General features: G+C 33.5%; 1 protein-coding gene across 4 annotated transcripts in view; it reads right to left on the bottom strand.

Moving 5' to 3' along the window:
- Positions 1 to 19558, bottom strand: part of ERBB4 (erb-b2 receptor tyrosine kinase 4) — a 1045679-nt gene that overhangs the window by 253581 nt on the left and 772540 nt on the right. For all 4 annotated transcript variants that reach the window (XM_045559045.1, XM_045559047.1, XM_045559044.1 and 1 more), the window contains exons 13-14: positions 7211 to 7343; positions 2116 to 2209 (exon numbers count right to left, since the gene is read on the bottom strand). In XM_045559045.1, coding sequence (XP_045415001.1) covers positions 2116 to 2209; positions 7211 to 7343 — 227 coding nt within the window. The remainder of the gene's footprint in view (positions 1 to 2115; positions 2210 to 7210; positions 7344 to 19558) is intronic.

Raw genomic sequence — 19558 nt, 5'->3', positions numbered from 1 at the left:
GTGATGCTTATTCCGCCTTCATTGTATTCCCAAAGCTTTTAAGAACCTAGGTGCAATAAACGAATTGATAAATGTAATAATAGAAAATGGAGGTGAAAGCAATATTCTTCTTCATCCCTAACTCTAAGATACCTCTGGATTCAATACTCTAGACAGACAAGTAAGGGACAGGTATTATCCTGATAGAAACATCACATTTTGTCCTCAGTGACAATTGGTGTTTTTCTCTAGAAGCTACTACAAGCTACTAGAAGAGACTGGAATACTAGGCCCCCATCACAGGGACGGGGCCTGCTTTAGAACATTTCCCAGATCTGCAGTGCACATTACATGAAAAAGACTTAAACGTATTTCTGTAAACTACTACAATATGGGGGTTATTTGTTAAGGCAGCACAACCTTTATTAACCCAACTTTAAGAGCTCCTTTACCTTTTAAACAAATGTATTTTAAAAATCAGTTCCCTTCCCTTATCCCTTTTCTTGTCTTACTGTTTTTCTATCCTATATTTTGGTCTCCTGCAACTTTGTCTGATTTCACTTTCTTTTCTTTCTTCTCAATAGGACCATACAGGAGTAGTGAAAGCAAGGCAGAATGGATAAAATTGTAAAAAACAAAAACAAAACAAATTAAATTAAATTAAAAAACCAAGTGTAGATGGATGAGGATATAAAAGCAGAAGTCTTCCTTTATTTCAAAACTATCCCTCTCTAGATTAAGCTGGATTTCTGTCTTATTTCAGTAGGATATTATCCCATTTCACATATAGTTATCATATTACCAGAAATCATTTTATCCCTACTACACTAAGGACATTGTTGCTGGGGAAAAAAGTGAATTGAAAAGTGGAGTCAGAACTTCTATAGTTGCAGCTCCATATCCTATTGACTTGCAGATTTTGGAGTAACTTTCTAATCGTTATAGGTTCAATTTCTTTGTATTTTAAAGGGATAAAGTGATATCATGCTTCAGATGTAACAGTGCTTGGTAAATATAAACACATTAGAGAAACAAGTCAAAAATAAATAAGATTTCAACAGAATAAATCATAAGACCAGGAGTGGGATTTCCAAGTAGCTTTGATGACTTCTTCCTCTATTTTGTCACAGTGTCAGTATCATGGAGAAGCTTCCAGAACCTCTTGGATATGCTCAGTAATATAAGCTTGTTATCTGGCACACAAAACCACCTCTGACTCTGGCTGTGATAATCAGCATGTGGGTCCAGAAACAGGCAAAAACCTAGAGGTATGAATTGTAAAGGCTGAAAGAAAGCCACTCCCTACGGGAGCAAAGTTTGGGCCATTGTTTGAGCTCAGCCATGCCAGTTTTTCAGACACCATTACTAAAACTTGTGTTCTTAGCTGTTTAGCGTTTCAAGGATTACTGATCACTTAGGTTTTCTTGATTGTGTACACTGATCTTCCACAGATGCCTTCCTCAGCCTTACTGAACTTTCTATGTTTTAGACTTTTATGAACGCTGACATTGTGAACATATATCACACTGCTTTAGATTTTAGTTTATAAGTACTTCTCTTCCTCCTTCTTTCCACTGCCCTTCACACGCCATAATAGTTAAATGATTAAATATGGATAAGAATGTGTTAGTTTTCCCCAAATACAACATGAACTTGCACACTGGCATATCTTTACATTCCTTCTCAGATTCTTCATCCAAGCACAGCTCAAATATCACTTCTCTATGTCCTTCCTTGATAACCCACATTCCATCCCAAAGATAGAATTAGTTTCTTTTTGACTTGTGTTCCTAGAACAATTTATACATATTTATATTACATCAATATTTATTATTTAATCTAATTACTTTAGTATCTCTCTTTTCTATGCTGTACAATCTTCCAGGACTACTCCATATCTTATGATTCTGTTTAAATATATTATCTGGAGAATAAATGTTTATGACATTGAATTTTGAAATATTTTATCGCTACCACGAAACTTTAAGCCTGTTGAGAGCAGAATATTAAACACATTTCCCCATAGCATCCTATAAGTACCTATTGAATGGATGGATAAACAAAACAATAACATAACAAAACATTCATACATGTTACTAAATAAGCACACACAACCGCAGATGTCTTCAGGCTTACCGGGCCATGGCACGTGAGGACGCCATCTTCCATCTTCTCACACTGGGGATCACACTCCACACAGATGGAGCCATTCTCAAATTCCCGAAATTCACTGTGAAAACATCAGCTGCATGAGAAGGTGTAAGCAAACAAGCTGTCAACTTAACAAATGAAGTAACATCTGCTAAAAGTCCTATTGGCAGAGTAAATTCTAGAGTTTGTTTCTCTATGTGCCAGGAGCATCAGAAACATTAAGTTTTCCATTAGGAGAAAAGATAAACTGCAGCCAGATGGCTCTCCTTGCCCTCCATTGGGTTCAACAATAGACTCGTTCTGGAAGCCTCTCTCCTGTGAGAGATATTCCAGCAGTCTCACACACAAAAACAAAACAAAACAAAACAAAACAAAAAAACCAAAAAGGTGTAACTCTTTTGATGACACAGCAGAACCATTTTTACCTTTTGAGTAAGGCTGTGCCTGTTTGTCTCTATATAAAATTTTACTCTTGGCGAAGTTTTAATTCCTAAACTCTGAACGATCTATTGTATTTTTCTTGTTGCTAAGTTACTTGAATGTTCCCTATCCTTGTCCTTCAAATCCCAAGACTCTTCAATTTATTTTTGGTGAAACTTCAAAAAACACTTTGATTCCTTTTCTCCTTTTAAAATATCTGCCTTGGAGAATTAGAAAAAATATATCTTTACAGTAGATTTTATTTTTTGAGATTATTGATCTCATATCACATCTTTTTTTAGTCTAAATTCTTTCTGAAGTAATTCTATATGGTATAAAATAAAAAAAATAGCTTAATAGTACCATTCTAAAACTTTCTAATTGAAATCTCCTGCAATGATGATCATCCCTTCCCACATCCTTTCATTTTTGTGGCTATTTGCATATTGCATGTTATCAATTTATAAATTTTCCAACCAATCTCTGCTCCAAAATTTTCATTTCAATAATTAAGTATCAGTCATCTACAACATGTTTAAACTACCCCTTCCCATTAATATAAAGGAGGATAAAGACAATTTAGATGTCATTTATGAGTCATTAACTAAAGTTGACTACATATTTCTAACTACTTTACTTACTATTGTGTGTCTTTGTGTCCTGAGCTACTATTTCAAACCAGTAGCATTACAGATATGGCAATTATGGATTAATTAGGTCATAAATTCAAATATATTTTTCCCTACGATAAGTGCTCACTTTTTTCTCATTTGAATACTATAAAGCCTTAATAAACGACAAAAGGCCAAAGGGTACTATGTTTTTTGTTGGTTAGATTAAGACTACATCTATCTCAAGGCAAAATAATTAAGTTTGGTTTTTCAAAGTAAATAGCATAAATGGATGGTTTGATTATGTATTTAATGCACATATATTTAGTTACATGAATTTTGTATTTTTAGAGTGAGATATTAGTTTTTTATGGTCAAACTTTTTATAAATTTTCTTGAGTTTAAAATCTCAATTACATAAAAACATGCTTGTTTTACACGCTTCATTGACGTGAGCAGTATAAAATACTCAATAGAAGAAACCTTCAGAATATAAAGGTCAAAATGACTTTGCATCAGAGGGTAGTTAAATTGTAAAGAAAACCAAAACCATTGTTTGTATAATGAAATTATATGACAGCTACAGCAAAGCCTGGGATTATCAGCTAATTACTGGTTTGGATAATAGTTTCTTGGGTGATTAACGGGTTATGGTACTAAATGAAGGTCATAATTTTTATACTGCTAAAACATAGGTCATGCTTTTCTTACTCTTCTCCAAAACCCACTTCCCCACACACAGAGTTGAGGAATAAAATGTCATGAAAAATCGTAGAGACAGCCCATTGCCCCCTTTTCCATAGAATTCCATTTGTATGGCTTCTTGCTCTCTTCCTTTCTGCTCTCAGAAAAGATCCTCCTTTCAGTCTCTATTACTTCTTCTGCCCTTTATTGTCACTGTTTCCATCACTGCTCTTTTTCTTTTCTGTCCCCTACTAGGGACTTTGCCAGTCTACTATGACTTTGCTAGAGTTTTTTTTTCCAGCTGAATCGCACCTAACAAAATACATTCTATTAAGCATGAGCTTTGCATACTGAGCTTTGTTTCACTTGTTTTTGCTGTGACACATTTCTCACTGTTTTGTTGTATGTGTGTTACTTTAGCCAATCCTGTGTTCAAGAGTAAATGCTTTGGAATCTAGTCTTTCCTGAATTTAAATCCCAGCACCAACTCGAACATTTCTAGGCCTTAAATACTTTAACTTCTCTAAGCTTCAGATTTCTATATATCTTCCATAAAAGTGAAAAATAGTATTAGCTTGTGAGGCTGTGATTATTAAATATAAAAATGCCTGCAAAGAATTTAGACTGGCACTGTCTTTGATGTTTCATGTTGGTCTTAAAGTTTCAGAAGAGTTTAAACAAGTTGCCAGATAAATGTTAAGGTTCCATCACAGTTACCTATCTTGTTCATTCTGCTTGCTTGAGCATTGCATTAATAGTTAATAGTTGATGAAATACAGTGACTTACATTACCTGGATTTGAATCCTAATCGTACAGGAATTGACTAATTTTCTTTTTTCCCTTCAAAAATTCCTCTTTTTAGGATTTTTTTCTTTCCTAAGAGCCAAATTGTGTGTGTGTGTGTGTGTGTGTGTGTGTGTGTTGTGTGTGTGTGTGTGTGTGTGTATTCCATTGATTTTGGTAAATGTCATATTTGTATTTGATTACTTTCAGCAGTTTTTAACATGACTATTCTACTTAACCATTTGATCAACTTATATTAATAGACAAGAAAGGAAATCATGATTTACAGGAGGAACTCTTAGATCTTATTATGCATTTTTTCATTTGATAATCCTGTAAAGCTGACACCATTATTTTTCCATTTTTCATATAAGAAAACTAGTTTTAGAATCACCAGATTTTTGTCCAAGATTGAATATTTCCACTAGGAAGTGATGAGGTTGGCATTTCATCCTTCCTCAAAGGCTATCTTAATCATTAGGCAATCTTGAAAGAAACTAGCACCTACCACAAGAAGTGAGTCGAGAAATCCATCATTGGGAAGGCAAGAATCATATTAGACTTTTATAAGATACTTTCATTGATTATCTTTCAAACTAACCCCATGGTTATGATTTCCTAGGCCCCACTACTATTGCAAAATACATTAAAAACTTTAAATTTATTTAACAGATTTGATTTAATGATACGTATGGAAAATGTTAAATATGAAAAACAGTCGGGAAATTAGTGTTTAATTAGGAAACCTGTATTTTTCCTTTGGCTAGCTTTCATTGTTTTACAGAAATGAGACAGAGAATATTATATACATACACATGTTTATAAATTTCATATTTCCAGCAAGTTTAAAACTGAAATACTAAAGAAAAACAATGGCATTTGGAAAGGAAACAGGATGAAAATCAGATGCCCTGAGTTCCAGTGTTGGCTTGATTCTTCTCCAGTGTTGTGACTTTGGCCAATATTTAATTGCACAACTTTCCACTGTTTCAATGCTGCTGCTTTTAGATAAAACAATTTTTATAATCCATTCCCTCCTTAGAACTTCACACATAAGGCAAGCACAGAAAGACAAATCTTGCATGTTCTCACTAATATGTGGGAACTAAATATTAAAACAATTGATCTCATGGAGACAGAGAATAGAATGATGGTTACTAGTGCCTGGGAAGGGGGATAAGGTGGGATAGCTAAAGGGTACAAAAAATATAGTGATAATTAGATATATACAATTAACAATATTTTATATTCAATAAATTTTTAATGTAACATTCACTTAATGAAATTAAAGTCTCTCATTTCATTTTAACAGTGTCAATTGCTGCACACACAAGCATACCTTGATCTGAGGTATTTTATGTACAGAAAATATTCTTTTGTGATAATGTGAACAAGCATGAATACAATTCAATGAGACAAGTGGCACAATTTGCTATACATTATCAAATTTACAAGTCAATTGTACCTTACAAAATTACAAGCTGCAATTTTCCTGAAAATGACTCAATTCTTGCTTAAAATTGTTTTTATACTTACACTTCTAATTTTAATCTTTTTCCCCTAAATTTCATTGAGGGAATTGGATTTGGTCCTCTTTCAAACAAGAGATACATCAATATTATTATGATCCATAGGTTTTTATCCTTCTCATACAAAATCCAAAACTACAATATTATTGGGGATAATGAATAGTTGTTAAAATGGGACAATTCATGAGGCACAAGAAGAAATGGAATAAAGAACTTCAAAACTACACTTTACAAAACTATTGGAAATACTTTCAGTGAGCAATATAAAAAAACTTGGCTTAGGAACAGTACTAAAAGAGTACATTATCACATTAATGGAGGACAAGAATGATTCATTAAGTTGTATGTCATGATAAAGTGATTTTTATGGGTCTATAAAATGTCATGCAACCAGGTATATACCTGCTTTTACAATTGGCAATGTGATTTTTGTAGTATAAGAGGAAATTTAAAATACTTGATTTAAAATATTGCTTAAGTTATCTACAAAGTGGCAGAATATATTCAAAAACCTCTTCAACTAGAAACTACAATGGTAGTTTTTCTATAAGGCTAAGCAGTTGTCAAAAATGTAGAAACATGGGCCATTCCTAATACACAAATAGATGTATAACCTGAGTGGGAAAAATATCAAAAGTTATGCAGTCATGCTAGATTAAAATTAATAGAAAAGTATGAGAGGAAAAAAAATTATTGGGACTTATGGAAGGGAAGATTACTTATAACAATCTCCTTCCTAAGGAAAATTGGAATATATTTTTCAATTTGCTTAAGTATAAATTGCTATAATTTATTAAGAATTCTCTTAGTATATGTTTTTTAAAATGCAAATATAGTAAATATATATATAGACAGACTTGTCTTGTTATTGTAAATAAAATTATTTCTCCTTAAAACAATTCTTCTATGTGTTGTCCTCCATATGCAACAAGAGTTTTCCTTAAAAATCTTGGCCTGCACACATATGCTGAAATTTTCTTATAATTTTAAAATTTGAGCTAATCAGTCCATTGCAGCTCATGAGGGGAAGTCAACGTTATAAGAAGCCTTACCCGTCATAGAGGTTGCAAGACTCTATGCAGATCCTTCCCCTGCTGAAGCGGCGGCACGACAGGCACTGGTCTGGCCCAGAGCCCCAACAGCCGTCGCTTGAACACAGATGATTGCACACCATTCCTTCAGCAGCTGCAAAACACACCGAAATCAAAGGGAAATAAAACAGAAGACTGTGTCAAAACCTAGTATCTTCCTAGGTAAAGATATTTTTGAAGGAGTTTGCTTGAAAGACATGTGTGGCAAACAACTTTGGTTGCCAACCCAATCACCACGTCACACCCCCGACTTCTTCCATATTGCAGAATCCTAGTCACTGTGTTTGTATAGCAATCTTGCATTTTTCATAAGACTGGACAAAAGCCAATTTTCTCTATAAAAACTACAGGGATGAGAGGCGATAGAAATGAACTCTACAGAGTAAAGAACAAACCACACCTTTCCCAAGCCAACACTTTGCGGCAACAATACACCAAATATTTTGGCTTCAATTCCATCTGAGAACTTTATGAAGAAATATAAAAAATAATACTGCCATGAAACAAACAAAATTAAAGGAGAAAAACAAAAAAAGAGAGAAATACATGAAAGCTAAGAAAGGGAGAAAAGAATAGAAATAAAACAAAAGTTTTTTACAGGCTTCTGCTATAGTCTGACTAAGCCTGCCTTGGTATTACTCAATTTGGCATATGTAAACAAAAAGATTTGAAAGAATATTAAAAATATTATAAGGAAGTATAAAGATTAAATGGTAAGAATTAATTTTAGTCTTATCACTATTTTGTTGTTGTTGATCGGAGAAGTGTCAAAGAATTCTAAAATTGCCAGTTAAGGTTCACCATCTCTCTTCCCCTTTATATGAAATACCTTTTATTCAGTATATTATTATCTATACTGTAGAACATAATTTTAGTGAAGGGATACTTGATGTTAAAAAAGAGGAGCCATAAAGACTTTACATGTTATTGTGGGTATCTGAAAAGTTATTTGAGGCATTTGAAACACAATTGTATGCAGTTTTCATGAAATATTAAGAATTCTCAGGAAGACAAAAGCATCAAAATATTTTTTATCTACCAATTAGTTACCAATTTTACTTATGCTATGTACAATTTTATGGCAAGAACATTTGAGTTGAGTTGGGATGGGATTGAACATGTTAGTGTAATATTAATATCAGCAGGGGATCATATCTGTCAAATCTGTGAAAGTTAACTTCTCTAACATATACTTGAGGGTGCATTGCCTGCATCTGTGATCATGGCTAGTTTTATAATAAAACAGTGAAACAAATCTCCCAATTCATATTTTCTTTGTTATATATCCTGGGACTGTAAAAAGGCCCCTGTGTTAAACTAGACAATAAATATTTTTCTCAAGGCAAACTTAGATCTGTCAACAAATCATTTTACTTTATAACTAATTGAATAATCTCTTCCAGTATACTTTAAGAGAGGAATGTGTGTATATCTGTAGCAGGTATTTTTTTTTTGAGGTATATATGATATATAATGTACTGCTCATATATAAAGTATACCATTTGATAAGTTTTGACATATGTATGTAATCATGAACCATATTCACAATCAAGATAACACATGCATCCATTACCTCCAAAAGATTCTTCATGATCTTATGCAATCCCTCCCTTCCTGTCTCACCCTCCTGAGACAACCACTGGTCTGCTTTCTGTTACTCACTACACATTAGTTTGCATTCCCTAGAATTTTATGTAAATGGAATTATACAGTATGAGCTCTCTTTTTTATGAAGTTTCTTTCACTGACATAATTATTTTGAGATTTATCCATGTTGCTGTATCAATAGTTCATTTTTATTACTGAGTAAACACTATTGTATGGATATACTACATTTTTTAATCCATTCACCTATGGACAGACATTTAACCTGTTTCCCATTTGGGCTATTAAAAATTAATCTATTATGAACATATGTGCAAAAGTCTTTGGACTTACACTTTCATGACCTTTGGGTAACTACCTGGATCCATATACAGTGAAATGGCTGGGGAATATGGGAGGTATAAGGTTAACTTTTCAAGAAACTGCCAAATTGTTTTTCAAAGTAGTTGTACCATTTTACTACAATCCCACCATCAATGAACATAACTTGGGATTTGAGGTTCTCCTACATCTTTGCCAACATTTGATATGGTCAGTCTGTTTAATTTTAACTTTCCTAATTGGTATGTAGTGATTTTTCATTGTGGTCTTTATTTGCATTTTCCTAATGAATAAAGATGTGGAGCACCTTTTAATGTACTTATGTGCTATCCATATATCTTGTTTGGTGTAGTGTCACCAAAGCTTCTGCCTATTTTATATTGTATTGATTCTTTTCTTATTAAGGAATATTGAGAATTCTTTACATATTCTGAAAATATTTTCTCTCAATCTTAGTTTTGTCTTTCCATTCTTTTAACACTGTGTTTTGAAACATAGATCTTAATTTTGATGAAGTACACTTTATCAATTTGCTCTTTTTTGAATCATGCTTGGCTTCATATCTATGAAATTTTAGATATGTCTAACCTATGATTAAAAGGTTTTCTCTGATGTTTTCTTTCAGAAATTTTATAGGTTTGCAATTATGTATATGATCCATTTTGAATTAATTTTTGCATATGGTACTGTATTAGGGTTCTCCAAAAAAACAGACCAATAGAAGATTTTATATCTATCTGTATCTCTCTCTATATAAAACAGGATATATATGTAAAACAGAATATATATATATGGTGTGTATGTGTGTATATATATATAAAACAAGATACATATATCCCATATATATAAAAAACAGGATATATATACTACTGGCTTCCATAGGTCTTCAGCTTGCAGATGGCAGATAGTAGGACTTCTCAGTTTCCAGAATTGTGTGAGCCAATTCCTACAATACATCTCTTGTCATTATATATATATATATATATATATATATATATCTTGTCATAATATTATATACTGTATTCCCACTATCTGCCATTTGCAAGCTGAAGACCCAATGGAAACCAGTAGTATAGTTTCAATCTGAGAATGAAGGCTTGAGATACAAGAGAACTGATAATAAAGTTCTAGCCTAAGTCCAAAGGCCTGAGAACCAGAGGTGCCAGTGGTGCATGTCCCATTTTGAGAGCAGGAGAACATCAATGTTCTAGCTCAAGCAGTCAGACAGAGAGAGTGAATTCTCTCTTCATCCACCTTTTTGTTCTATTTAGGCCCTCAATGCACTGGATGATGCCTACCGCACCAGTGAGGGCAATCTGCTTCACTTAGTTTACCAACACAATTGATAATCTTGTCCAGAAACATCGTCACAGACACACCCAAAAATAATGTTTAAACCAAATATCTGGGCACCCCATGACCCATTAGGGATGACACATAAAATTAACCATCACAGGTACTACGAGGTACTATGAAGATGTATTCATTTTTTGCTTGTGGATATCCAATATTTCTAGTATTATTTGTTGAAAAGACTCTTTTCTCCACCAAATTATCTTTGCATATTTGTAAAACAATCAGTTGTCCATGCATTTGTGGGTCTCTTTCTGGCTCTTTACTCTCTTCCATTGATCTATTCACCTCTCATGTTATATATTTTTTCCATCTTTTCACTTTCAATTTTTTTGTATTTGAAGTCCATGCCTTGAAGGCAGCTGATAGCTGAGCCTTGCTATTTTTAATCTAATCTGACAATCTCCTTTTTAATTAGGGTATTTAAACCATTTATATTTAATGTGATCATTGATATAATTAAGTTACAATCATTCATCTTGATTTTTTTTTTTCCTGTTTGTTCAATCTGTTCTCTTCCCCATTCTCTACTTTTTCTGCCATGTTTTGGCCTAATTTTTAAAATTATTTTATTTGATTTCTCCTTTTTTGCATGTTTTTTATTTGCTGTTTTAACTTTTGGGTTTATACTATACATATTTTAATTAAAATTGAAAAAATTATATATTTGATACAGAGAGATCCCATGTTATCTTCACCCACTTTTACCTAATGATAAGATCTTGCAAAACTATAGTACAATAACACAACCAGAATATTGACATTTATGTAGGCAAGATACAGAAGATTCACAGCAAGAATTCTTAATGTTGTACTTGTATCTTCACACTAACTTGTCTCCCACCTTCACTTCTACCTTACCCACTCAACTCCTCCTACTGCGACCACTAATTTGTTCTTCATGTCTATAGTTTGGTTATTTATAATGTTCTATAAATGAAATCATACTGCATATAATTTTTCAGGATTGGCATTTTTTCATTCTGAATAAATCTCCAGAGATTCACCCAGGTTGTTGTGTATATTGATAGTTTGTTTTTTTTGTTGTTGTTAGTAGTATTTCATAGTACGGAAATACTATAGTTTGTTTAACCATTTACCTATGGAAGGACATTTGGGTTGTTTCCAATTTGGGGCTATTACAAACATTTGTGTGTATGATTTTGTGTAAATATAATTTTCATTTTTCTGCAATAAATTCTCAAGAGTATAATTGCTAGGTTACATGATAGTAGCATTTTCATTTTTTAAAGAAAGTTCCAAACCATTGTCTAGAGTGATTATACCATTTTACTTTCCCACTAGCAATGTATGAATTGTTACATTTCTCTGCATCTTCTCTATCATTTGATTTTGTCACTTTTTTTATTCTAGCCATTCTGATAAGTGTAATGATATCTCATTGTTGTTTTAATTTAAATTTCCATAAAATGGCTAATAACATTGAACACATTTTAATTTATTTTCCATTTGTATGTCTTCTTCAGAGAAATGTGAGAAATGTCTCTTCATGCTTTTGCCCATTTTAATTAGATTTTTTTTTTTTTTGCTATTTAGAGTCAGGAGCTCTTTATATATCCATCTATCCATCTGATTTGAAAATCTTTCTCCTAACCTATAGATTATACATTCATCATTTTTTTTTTTTGAGACAGGGTCTCATTCTGTTGTCCAGGCTAGAGTACAGTGGCATTATCAGAGATCACCATAACCTAGAATTCCTGGGCTCAAGCAATCCTCCTGCCTTAGACTCCCAAATTGCTAGGATTACAGGTATGAGCCAGTCTGCCAGCATTTTCATTCTAAAAGGAAATTTAACAGAGCAAATGTTTTTAATTTTAATGAAGTTGAATTTATCAATTTTTCCTTTTATAGATTATGCTTTTGGTGCCAACTTTAAGTCCCTTTGCCTTGTCTTAGATCCCAAATAATTTCTGCTATATTTTTTTCCTAAACATTTTATACCCTTACATTTAAGTTCATGATCTGCTTTTCGTTAATGTTTGTATAATGTTTGAGATTTAGGTTAAAGTTCATTTTTTTGCCCTATGGATGTTCACTTGCTCCAGCACCGTCTCTTTTTAAAGGCTATCTGTCCTCCATTAAATTGATTTTGCAACTTTGTCAAAAATCTATCAGACATATTTGTGTGAGTTATTTCTGGGTTCTCTATTCTGTTTTATTGTTCTATGTATCTTACTTTCCACCAATACCACATAGTCTTAATTACTGCAGTTATGCAATAAATCTTGAAATTACGTAGACTGAATGTTTCCACTTTATTTTTTTCCCAAATTGTTTAAGCTAGACTAATTTGTTCATCTTTCCATATAAATTATATGATAATCTTGTCTATATCTCAAAATACTTTTCTGAAATTTTGATAAGAATTGCATTAAACCTGTATATCAGTCTGGGGATAACTGACATCTTTATGATTTTGAGCTGTCCAATACAGGAACACAATATGCCTCTACATATATTTAGATCTGCTTTGGTTCTTTCATCAGTATTTTGTAGTTCTCAGTACGCAGGTAATATGTGTGTTTTGTTAGATTTACATCAAAGCATTTCATTTTTTAGTGATTATAAATAGCATTATAGTTATAATTTCTGTGTCCACATGTTAATTGCTAGTATTTAGGTACAATTAAATTCATGTTTTATCTTATATCCTATGATCATGCTGAATTCACTTATTTATTTTAGGAATTTTTTGTAGATTCCTTGGAATTTTTTTAAGTAGATAATTATGTCATCTGCAAATAGAGCCAGTTTTACTTCTTCCTTTTCAATCTATATGATTTTTCCCCATTTCTTGCCTTATTGTGCTGGCTAGAACTTCCAATACTATGTTGAATGAGTGGTGAGAAAGGACATTCTTTCCTTGTTACCAATCTAGTGGGAAAGTATTCCGTCTTTCACCATTGAGTATGTTAGCTCCAGGATTGCTGTAGATGGTCTTTACCAAGTTAAGAAAGTTAACCTGTATTCCTAGTTTTCTGACAATTTTTTAAGAGGAATGGGTGTTAAATTTTTCAAATGTTACTGCATCAATTGATATGATCATGTTATTTTTCTTCCTCAGACTGTTAATTTGGTATATGAAAGTGTTTGATTTTCAAGTATTGTGCTAATTTTACATGCCTAGAATAAACTCATTCAGTTATATTGTACAATTATTTTTGTATATGGCTAAATGCTATTTGCTACTACTTTGTTAAGGATTTTTGCTTCTATATTCTTGAGAGATACTTTGGTTTTTAGTTTTCTTTTTTTTTTCTTTTTGTTCATATATAGATCCTAGTCTTTAAAACCATCGTGCAAAGTACAAATGATTATTCATGTTATAGGTGAGCAGAGGGACACAGAGTCTTAAGCTGCCCAAGGCAAAAAGTATCAGATTTAAACCCAGTCCTGCCTAGTCTTTTTATCACTGAGTGGGGATGAAAGTCTCAGCTCCATATCCTGCCTTCTTTGACACCACTTGGTAGGGAGGTTGGCCTGCTGAGAGTAGAAGTCTACACTCTCCTCCCCTTTGCTGGTATGGGTTAAGTCTGGGCCATAGTTTTTTCCTATAGTGTTTGGTAGAGTACAGCAGTTATTATCTAAAAGGTTTCTGTCTGGTCTTCTCTGCCCCTTTTCTGATCCCCTGGGTAGAGAGAATAGACTTTTGTTGAGGCCTTTTTTGATCTGTACCTGTTGGTGCTTCTGAGTTGCCAGTTTCTTCACCTCCAAATCTGAGATATATGAGGCAAAAAGAAATCTCAGGGAACTCACCTCTTTGTCATTCCTTGGGTTCCAAGGTCTCAAACCCCTGTGCCTCTTCTCTCCACTTTTCAGAGTCTTCCTATAATGTCCAGGGCATTAGTTGTATTTCACAGGAGAACTATGTAAAAATATGTCTGCTCTACCCTCCCAGAAGCAGAAATCTCAGTATTCATCTTTAATTCTATTATAGCCTATTTTCAAGTTAGACTCTACCACTTCATATATATTCTAAGAACTTGAAAACAGGAGGCTTCCATTTTTCATTCGTTACCTTTGACCTATTGCCATATGTTTTACTTTTCCATGTTATTCACTCCACACTACATTGCTATTATTTTAGTTTAAGCATGACATTGCCTTTGAAAAGAATTAAATAATAAGAAGAAAATCCTATATATATTTATCCATGTAATTACCATTTTGGGTGCTCCTTATTCTATGCTCCATTTTCCCATCTAATATTATCTTCTCCTGTTTGAAGGACTTCCTTTAATATTTCTTATAGTGCAGTCTGCTCTCCTCTCTGGTACTGTCTGTGAACTCGAGCTGCTTAATTCTCCCGAGACACCCAGCTCTGTCTTCTCAACTCAGAGGTATTAGAACACTGCCTGGGATCCTCCTCACTGTGCTGTGGCCTAAAATCTCTCCCAAGGCAGCTAGTCAGGGCAATCATAAGGCTTACCCCATTTCCTCACCGTCAGGAATCACTTCCCTTTGTCATCTGATCTTCACTTTCTTGTAAACTGTTACTTCGAATATTTTGTCCTTCTTTGGATTGTTCCATGAGAGAGGGCAAATCTGATTCCTGTTATTTCATCTTGGTTAAAGGTGGACATCCTATATTTACATCTCACAATCCAAAGTGGGATTACTTGCTGTTTCTTGTTTTTAGACAAAAGTTTGCACAAAAGATTTCTCCAAAATGCCCCCAAACAGCTGCTAGACACCCACTGAACTTCATTGAAAATTCTACTTCCTTCTATTCTAACTTTTTTGTTACCATTTTAAGTACAACAAATAAACATTTTAAAAGATAATCTGAAAAAACAGAGACTGCATGGACTGCTTTTGTATGTAGATAGTATTAACCCTTGTCTTGAATATATTATTAATTATTTTAGGTAACTCATAAAATTTGTGGTCTTTGCTTAATTGTGGTTCTCTCCATGTATTAAAGTTTTATTAAATGAAATATTATTTATCATAACTATATTTTATCTTCATATCATATCTAGACTCTCTTTCCCTCAAAAGTTGAATGACTTGATGTTGTATTTGGGAATGGCTAACCAACAGTTTATCTGTTGTTTTAATTTTGAACTAATAGCAAGAGTGTTTTCTTTCTGACGTTTTCATAATGCAGTGAAAGAGGTCTCTCTCACTGTACAAACGAAATGTCAGTAAAAATGAAATCTTGATGTAGGTCTCATATCACTGATTCCCTAGATGTATAAATGACTTCTCACTAATTTATAAAGATGTACAGAGCAAGAAAGAGTGTTTAATCAAGCCGATTCAATATAAACGGGTAAAGTCAAATTCTATGTAATAGACAAAGACATAGAAAGTAGCAAAGATCAATGATATTTCTGAATATAAAGTTATAATACCCATTTACTATAAATATTTAACCATTTTAAGGTTACTTGTTATTTCATTCTCTGATTTATAACATAAATTTTTTATACAATGTTTACATGTACTTGCTTATGGGATAAACATAATCATCATAGAAAATCCTGAAGAGAGAAAGAAAATCCCAAAAGCTATATTATGAAAGCAACTTGTAAAGACAAGTGAAGTACATTCAAAATCATATTGTACAGTGTCATGAATCTCTGACTCTGTATTTATCACCTTTGTTTCCTTCTAGAAAATATAATCAATGCTTCAAATTCTTTGTTTATTAAGTTCTAAGACACAACTACAATCTCAGTTTCTTTCTTGAGGACATTGACAAAGCCACCAATATCCCTTTGTCACCATCCATTTCATGATATTCCATCATCTTTTTGGTTCATTTATTTTACCAACTCACATTATCTTTTTGAGGTTTGCTATCTTGTCACTCTTGTCCTTTCCTCCTCCTCTGCCAAGAGTGACAGACATTTACAGTATACGGAAGGGTAAAAGCTGCTTGATTTTCTTTGATATGCTTCAATGTTAATTGGAGAGAAAGGTTTTAGCTTCACCCAACACCTTGTCTTCTTCTCTGCTGTCTACTCCCTCCCTGAGTCTTTATTCATATGCTCAATTTCAGAGCAGTTTTGGATCAGGGAAATAGTATCTATTGGAGGAAAGCAATAATAAACAGGAAACCTTAATAACTACCTTCTTCTCATTCTTTCCAAACCACTAGATGATGGAATTGAAAGCTAGTTGATCGTTTTCTCCAGAGCAAAACCAAGGGAAGCATCTCCACACGGCATAGAACAAAAGGCCAAGGAAGCTACTTTGAAATGCTTAAGAGAAAAGAAATTTTCGATCAACACCAAGAATTGAACAGCTCTCTGACCTCCAACAGTGATAGTCACGTGTGAAGGAATGGAAGTCCTCTTCAATGGCTTACAGTTCAAAAGGCCATTATAAAGCTCTCTAAAGAAACTTTAGCAATGTAGCTATTAGGCAACCTTTAACTTCCTCTGTGTTTTCTCTGGAAGCTGTAAAATAGATTTTTCTTTATCTCATCTGAATTGTAGCTGTCTGTTAAAAATTTGGAGAGATAATGTGCTTAGTATTTCGACCTTTACAGAGAACATTAAACTTGCTTTCACTAAAATAGAGACAAGCTTAAAATAATAGATTTTGCTACAGGGCTGCATGTGCGAAAGTAAATGGATTATTTCAAAAGTATTGAAATGTATTTGGTCAAGTTTCATTAATCTTTTTTTAAGGTTGAAAAGTATGGTTTAGGAGTAATAGTTCAGGTTTTTTGATCAGACAGACATAGATTCAAATCCTTATTCTTTAATTAGCCATGTAGCTGTGGGCAATTATTTACATGTTACTCATCTTTAAAGTGAATAGTAAGATCTATTTTCAGAGTTGTGATGAAGATTAGACATTTTATTAGAGTATTTAATGCAGGGTCTAACACATTAAGTAAGCACTCAATAAATGTACTTAAGATAAATGTGAAAGCGTAAAAGCTTATTCGTGTGTTTACTTTAAAAATATTTGTTGAGAAACTACTTACTTTATGTTGCGCATTGCTAAGAGCTGGTGATGTAACAGAAACGTGAAATAGAATACATACCTATTCCTCTACTTTATAGAGCTTACAGTTAGTTGGGGAGACAGGCAGTAGGTAAATAATTTTATATGTGTATGTAAAATTATATACATATAATTATTGTACAGGGTGCTGAGAGAATACGGCCGTTGTTCTAACCTAGTGGGTAAGCAGCATTTGGTCAGCCCACAGAAGGAGCGACACTTACGCTCAGAAGAGAAGGATAAATGAGAATTATTAAGGCAAAGGGAGATGGAGAAATAGTTGGGAATTACTACAGCCAAGAGAATCTGAGGAGGGAATAAGATTAATGCTTTCAGAGAATAGGCTGACATGAGCGGTATTTAGGAAAGTGGTATCCTATAAACTAGTGAAGTAGACAGGAGTCAAATTATGCATGACCCAGTGGCCAGTTTTAGGATTTTGTGTTTTGTCCAGAGATCTGTTGGAAACCACTGAAAGGTTTTAAGCAAGAGAGTAAAGGATCTACCATTTTAAAATTATTACTTCAATTGTTTTGATGAGATTCACTTGAAGACAGCTTTAAACAGTTGGTAGCTTTAAACAGATAATATTAGTAGTAATAATAGAGAGAGGTGTATGACCCAAGTAGGGTCAATCTGTGAAAGAGAGAAAGCGGAGCTTTTTAATCTGTACTCATAAACTCAGGATGCTTTTAGCCTGTCCCTGCCAGGAGCAACAATCTTTCATGAAGCGTAGAGTTTGCTTAAGTGGAAAGCAGAATCAAGCAAACAGAGGGATTGAGTCCTGGCGATGCTGCTTGAACCCCTGGATTCAACTGTGCCTAAAGTAATACTCCCTGGACTTCCCATTTCTATAAGTTGATATGCTCTCTTTGTGCCTAAAGTAATTTGAGTTGGATTTCTGTCACTAAAAGAGCACAGAATTAGTTTCCTATCGCTGCTGTAACAAATAACACTAACAGTTGCCTAAGACCACATAAATTTAGTTTCTTACAGTTCCTGAGACCAGAAGTCCAAAATGAGTCTTAAGGGGCTAAAATCAAGGTATCAACAAGGCTGATTTCTTCTGGAGGCTCCAGGAAAGAATTTGTTCCTTGCCTCTGCCAGCTTTTAGAGGCCCCTTTGGCATTTCTTGTCTTGTAGCCACATCATTCCAACATCTGCTTTCATTGTCCCATGATCTTCTCCTTCACTGTAGTGAAATCTCCCTCTCACACTCTCTTAGAAGGACACATGTAATTACATGTGTAGCCCACCCAAATGACCCAGGCTAACCATCCCATCTTAAGGTCTGTAACATCTGCCAAGTCCCTTTGCCATATAAGGTGACATTTACAGGTTCTGGGGATTTGAATGTGGCCAACCTTGGGGGGGCCATTATTCAGCCTACTTTAACCACTAAACTGTATTGCAATGAGCTCTGTGAACAAGAGGTTAGATATATGTAAAGGGGATGACATTATATGTGTTTGTAATAATTAAAATGAGTTAAAACCAAAAAGAAGCTGAGTAAGTAGCAGTGGAGGAATAAGTGCTGAGACATATCTGTTCACCATATTAACCAGGTTAAATTGATGTTACCCAAAGATTTGTTCAGTTTTATGCACCCTAGATACACTGTGTTTCTCACCTGGTGGGACCTGGGCAGGAAATTCTGAACAGGAGGAGGTAAGAGGCAGCAGTGACAGCAATGATAAAATTTTAGAAAGTCCTTGAATGTTTGCTTAGAAAACTGAGCACAATATAAAATACCTTTTGGAAGGAATGTGATTATAAAAAAGTAAAATAAATCATAAGTATTTTGTTGAAACTCTAAAGCAAATAAAACTTGATAGTACAATATCAATATATATTCTACTGCTATTACCCAATTAATGTGTAAACTATCATTAAATATTCCTTTCATTTTAATTAGTGTTATTGTTCATGCAAAAAAAAACCCCACTATTTATAGAATGCTTTTTAAAGTTCATTCATCTTTGTCTTCCAAAATTGTTATTGAATGTATGTATGGTTTTAAGTTACACAACTGTAAATTTTCCT

The sequence above is a fragment of the Lemur catta genome, chromosome 8 (genome assembly GCF_020740605.2).
Source record: "Lemur catta isolate mLemCat1 chromosome 8, mLemCat1.pri, whole genome shotgun sequence".
NCBI classification, from domain to species: Eukaryota; Metazoa; Chordata; class Mammalia; order Primates; family Lemuridae; genus Lemur; species Lemur catta.
Note: the sequence above shows the minus strand (reverse complement) of the source record. Positions and strands in the feature narration are given on the sequence as shown.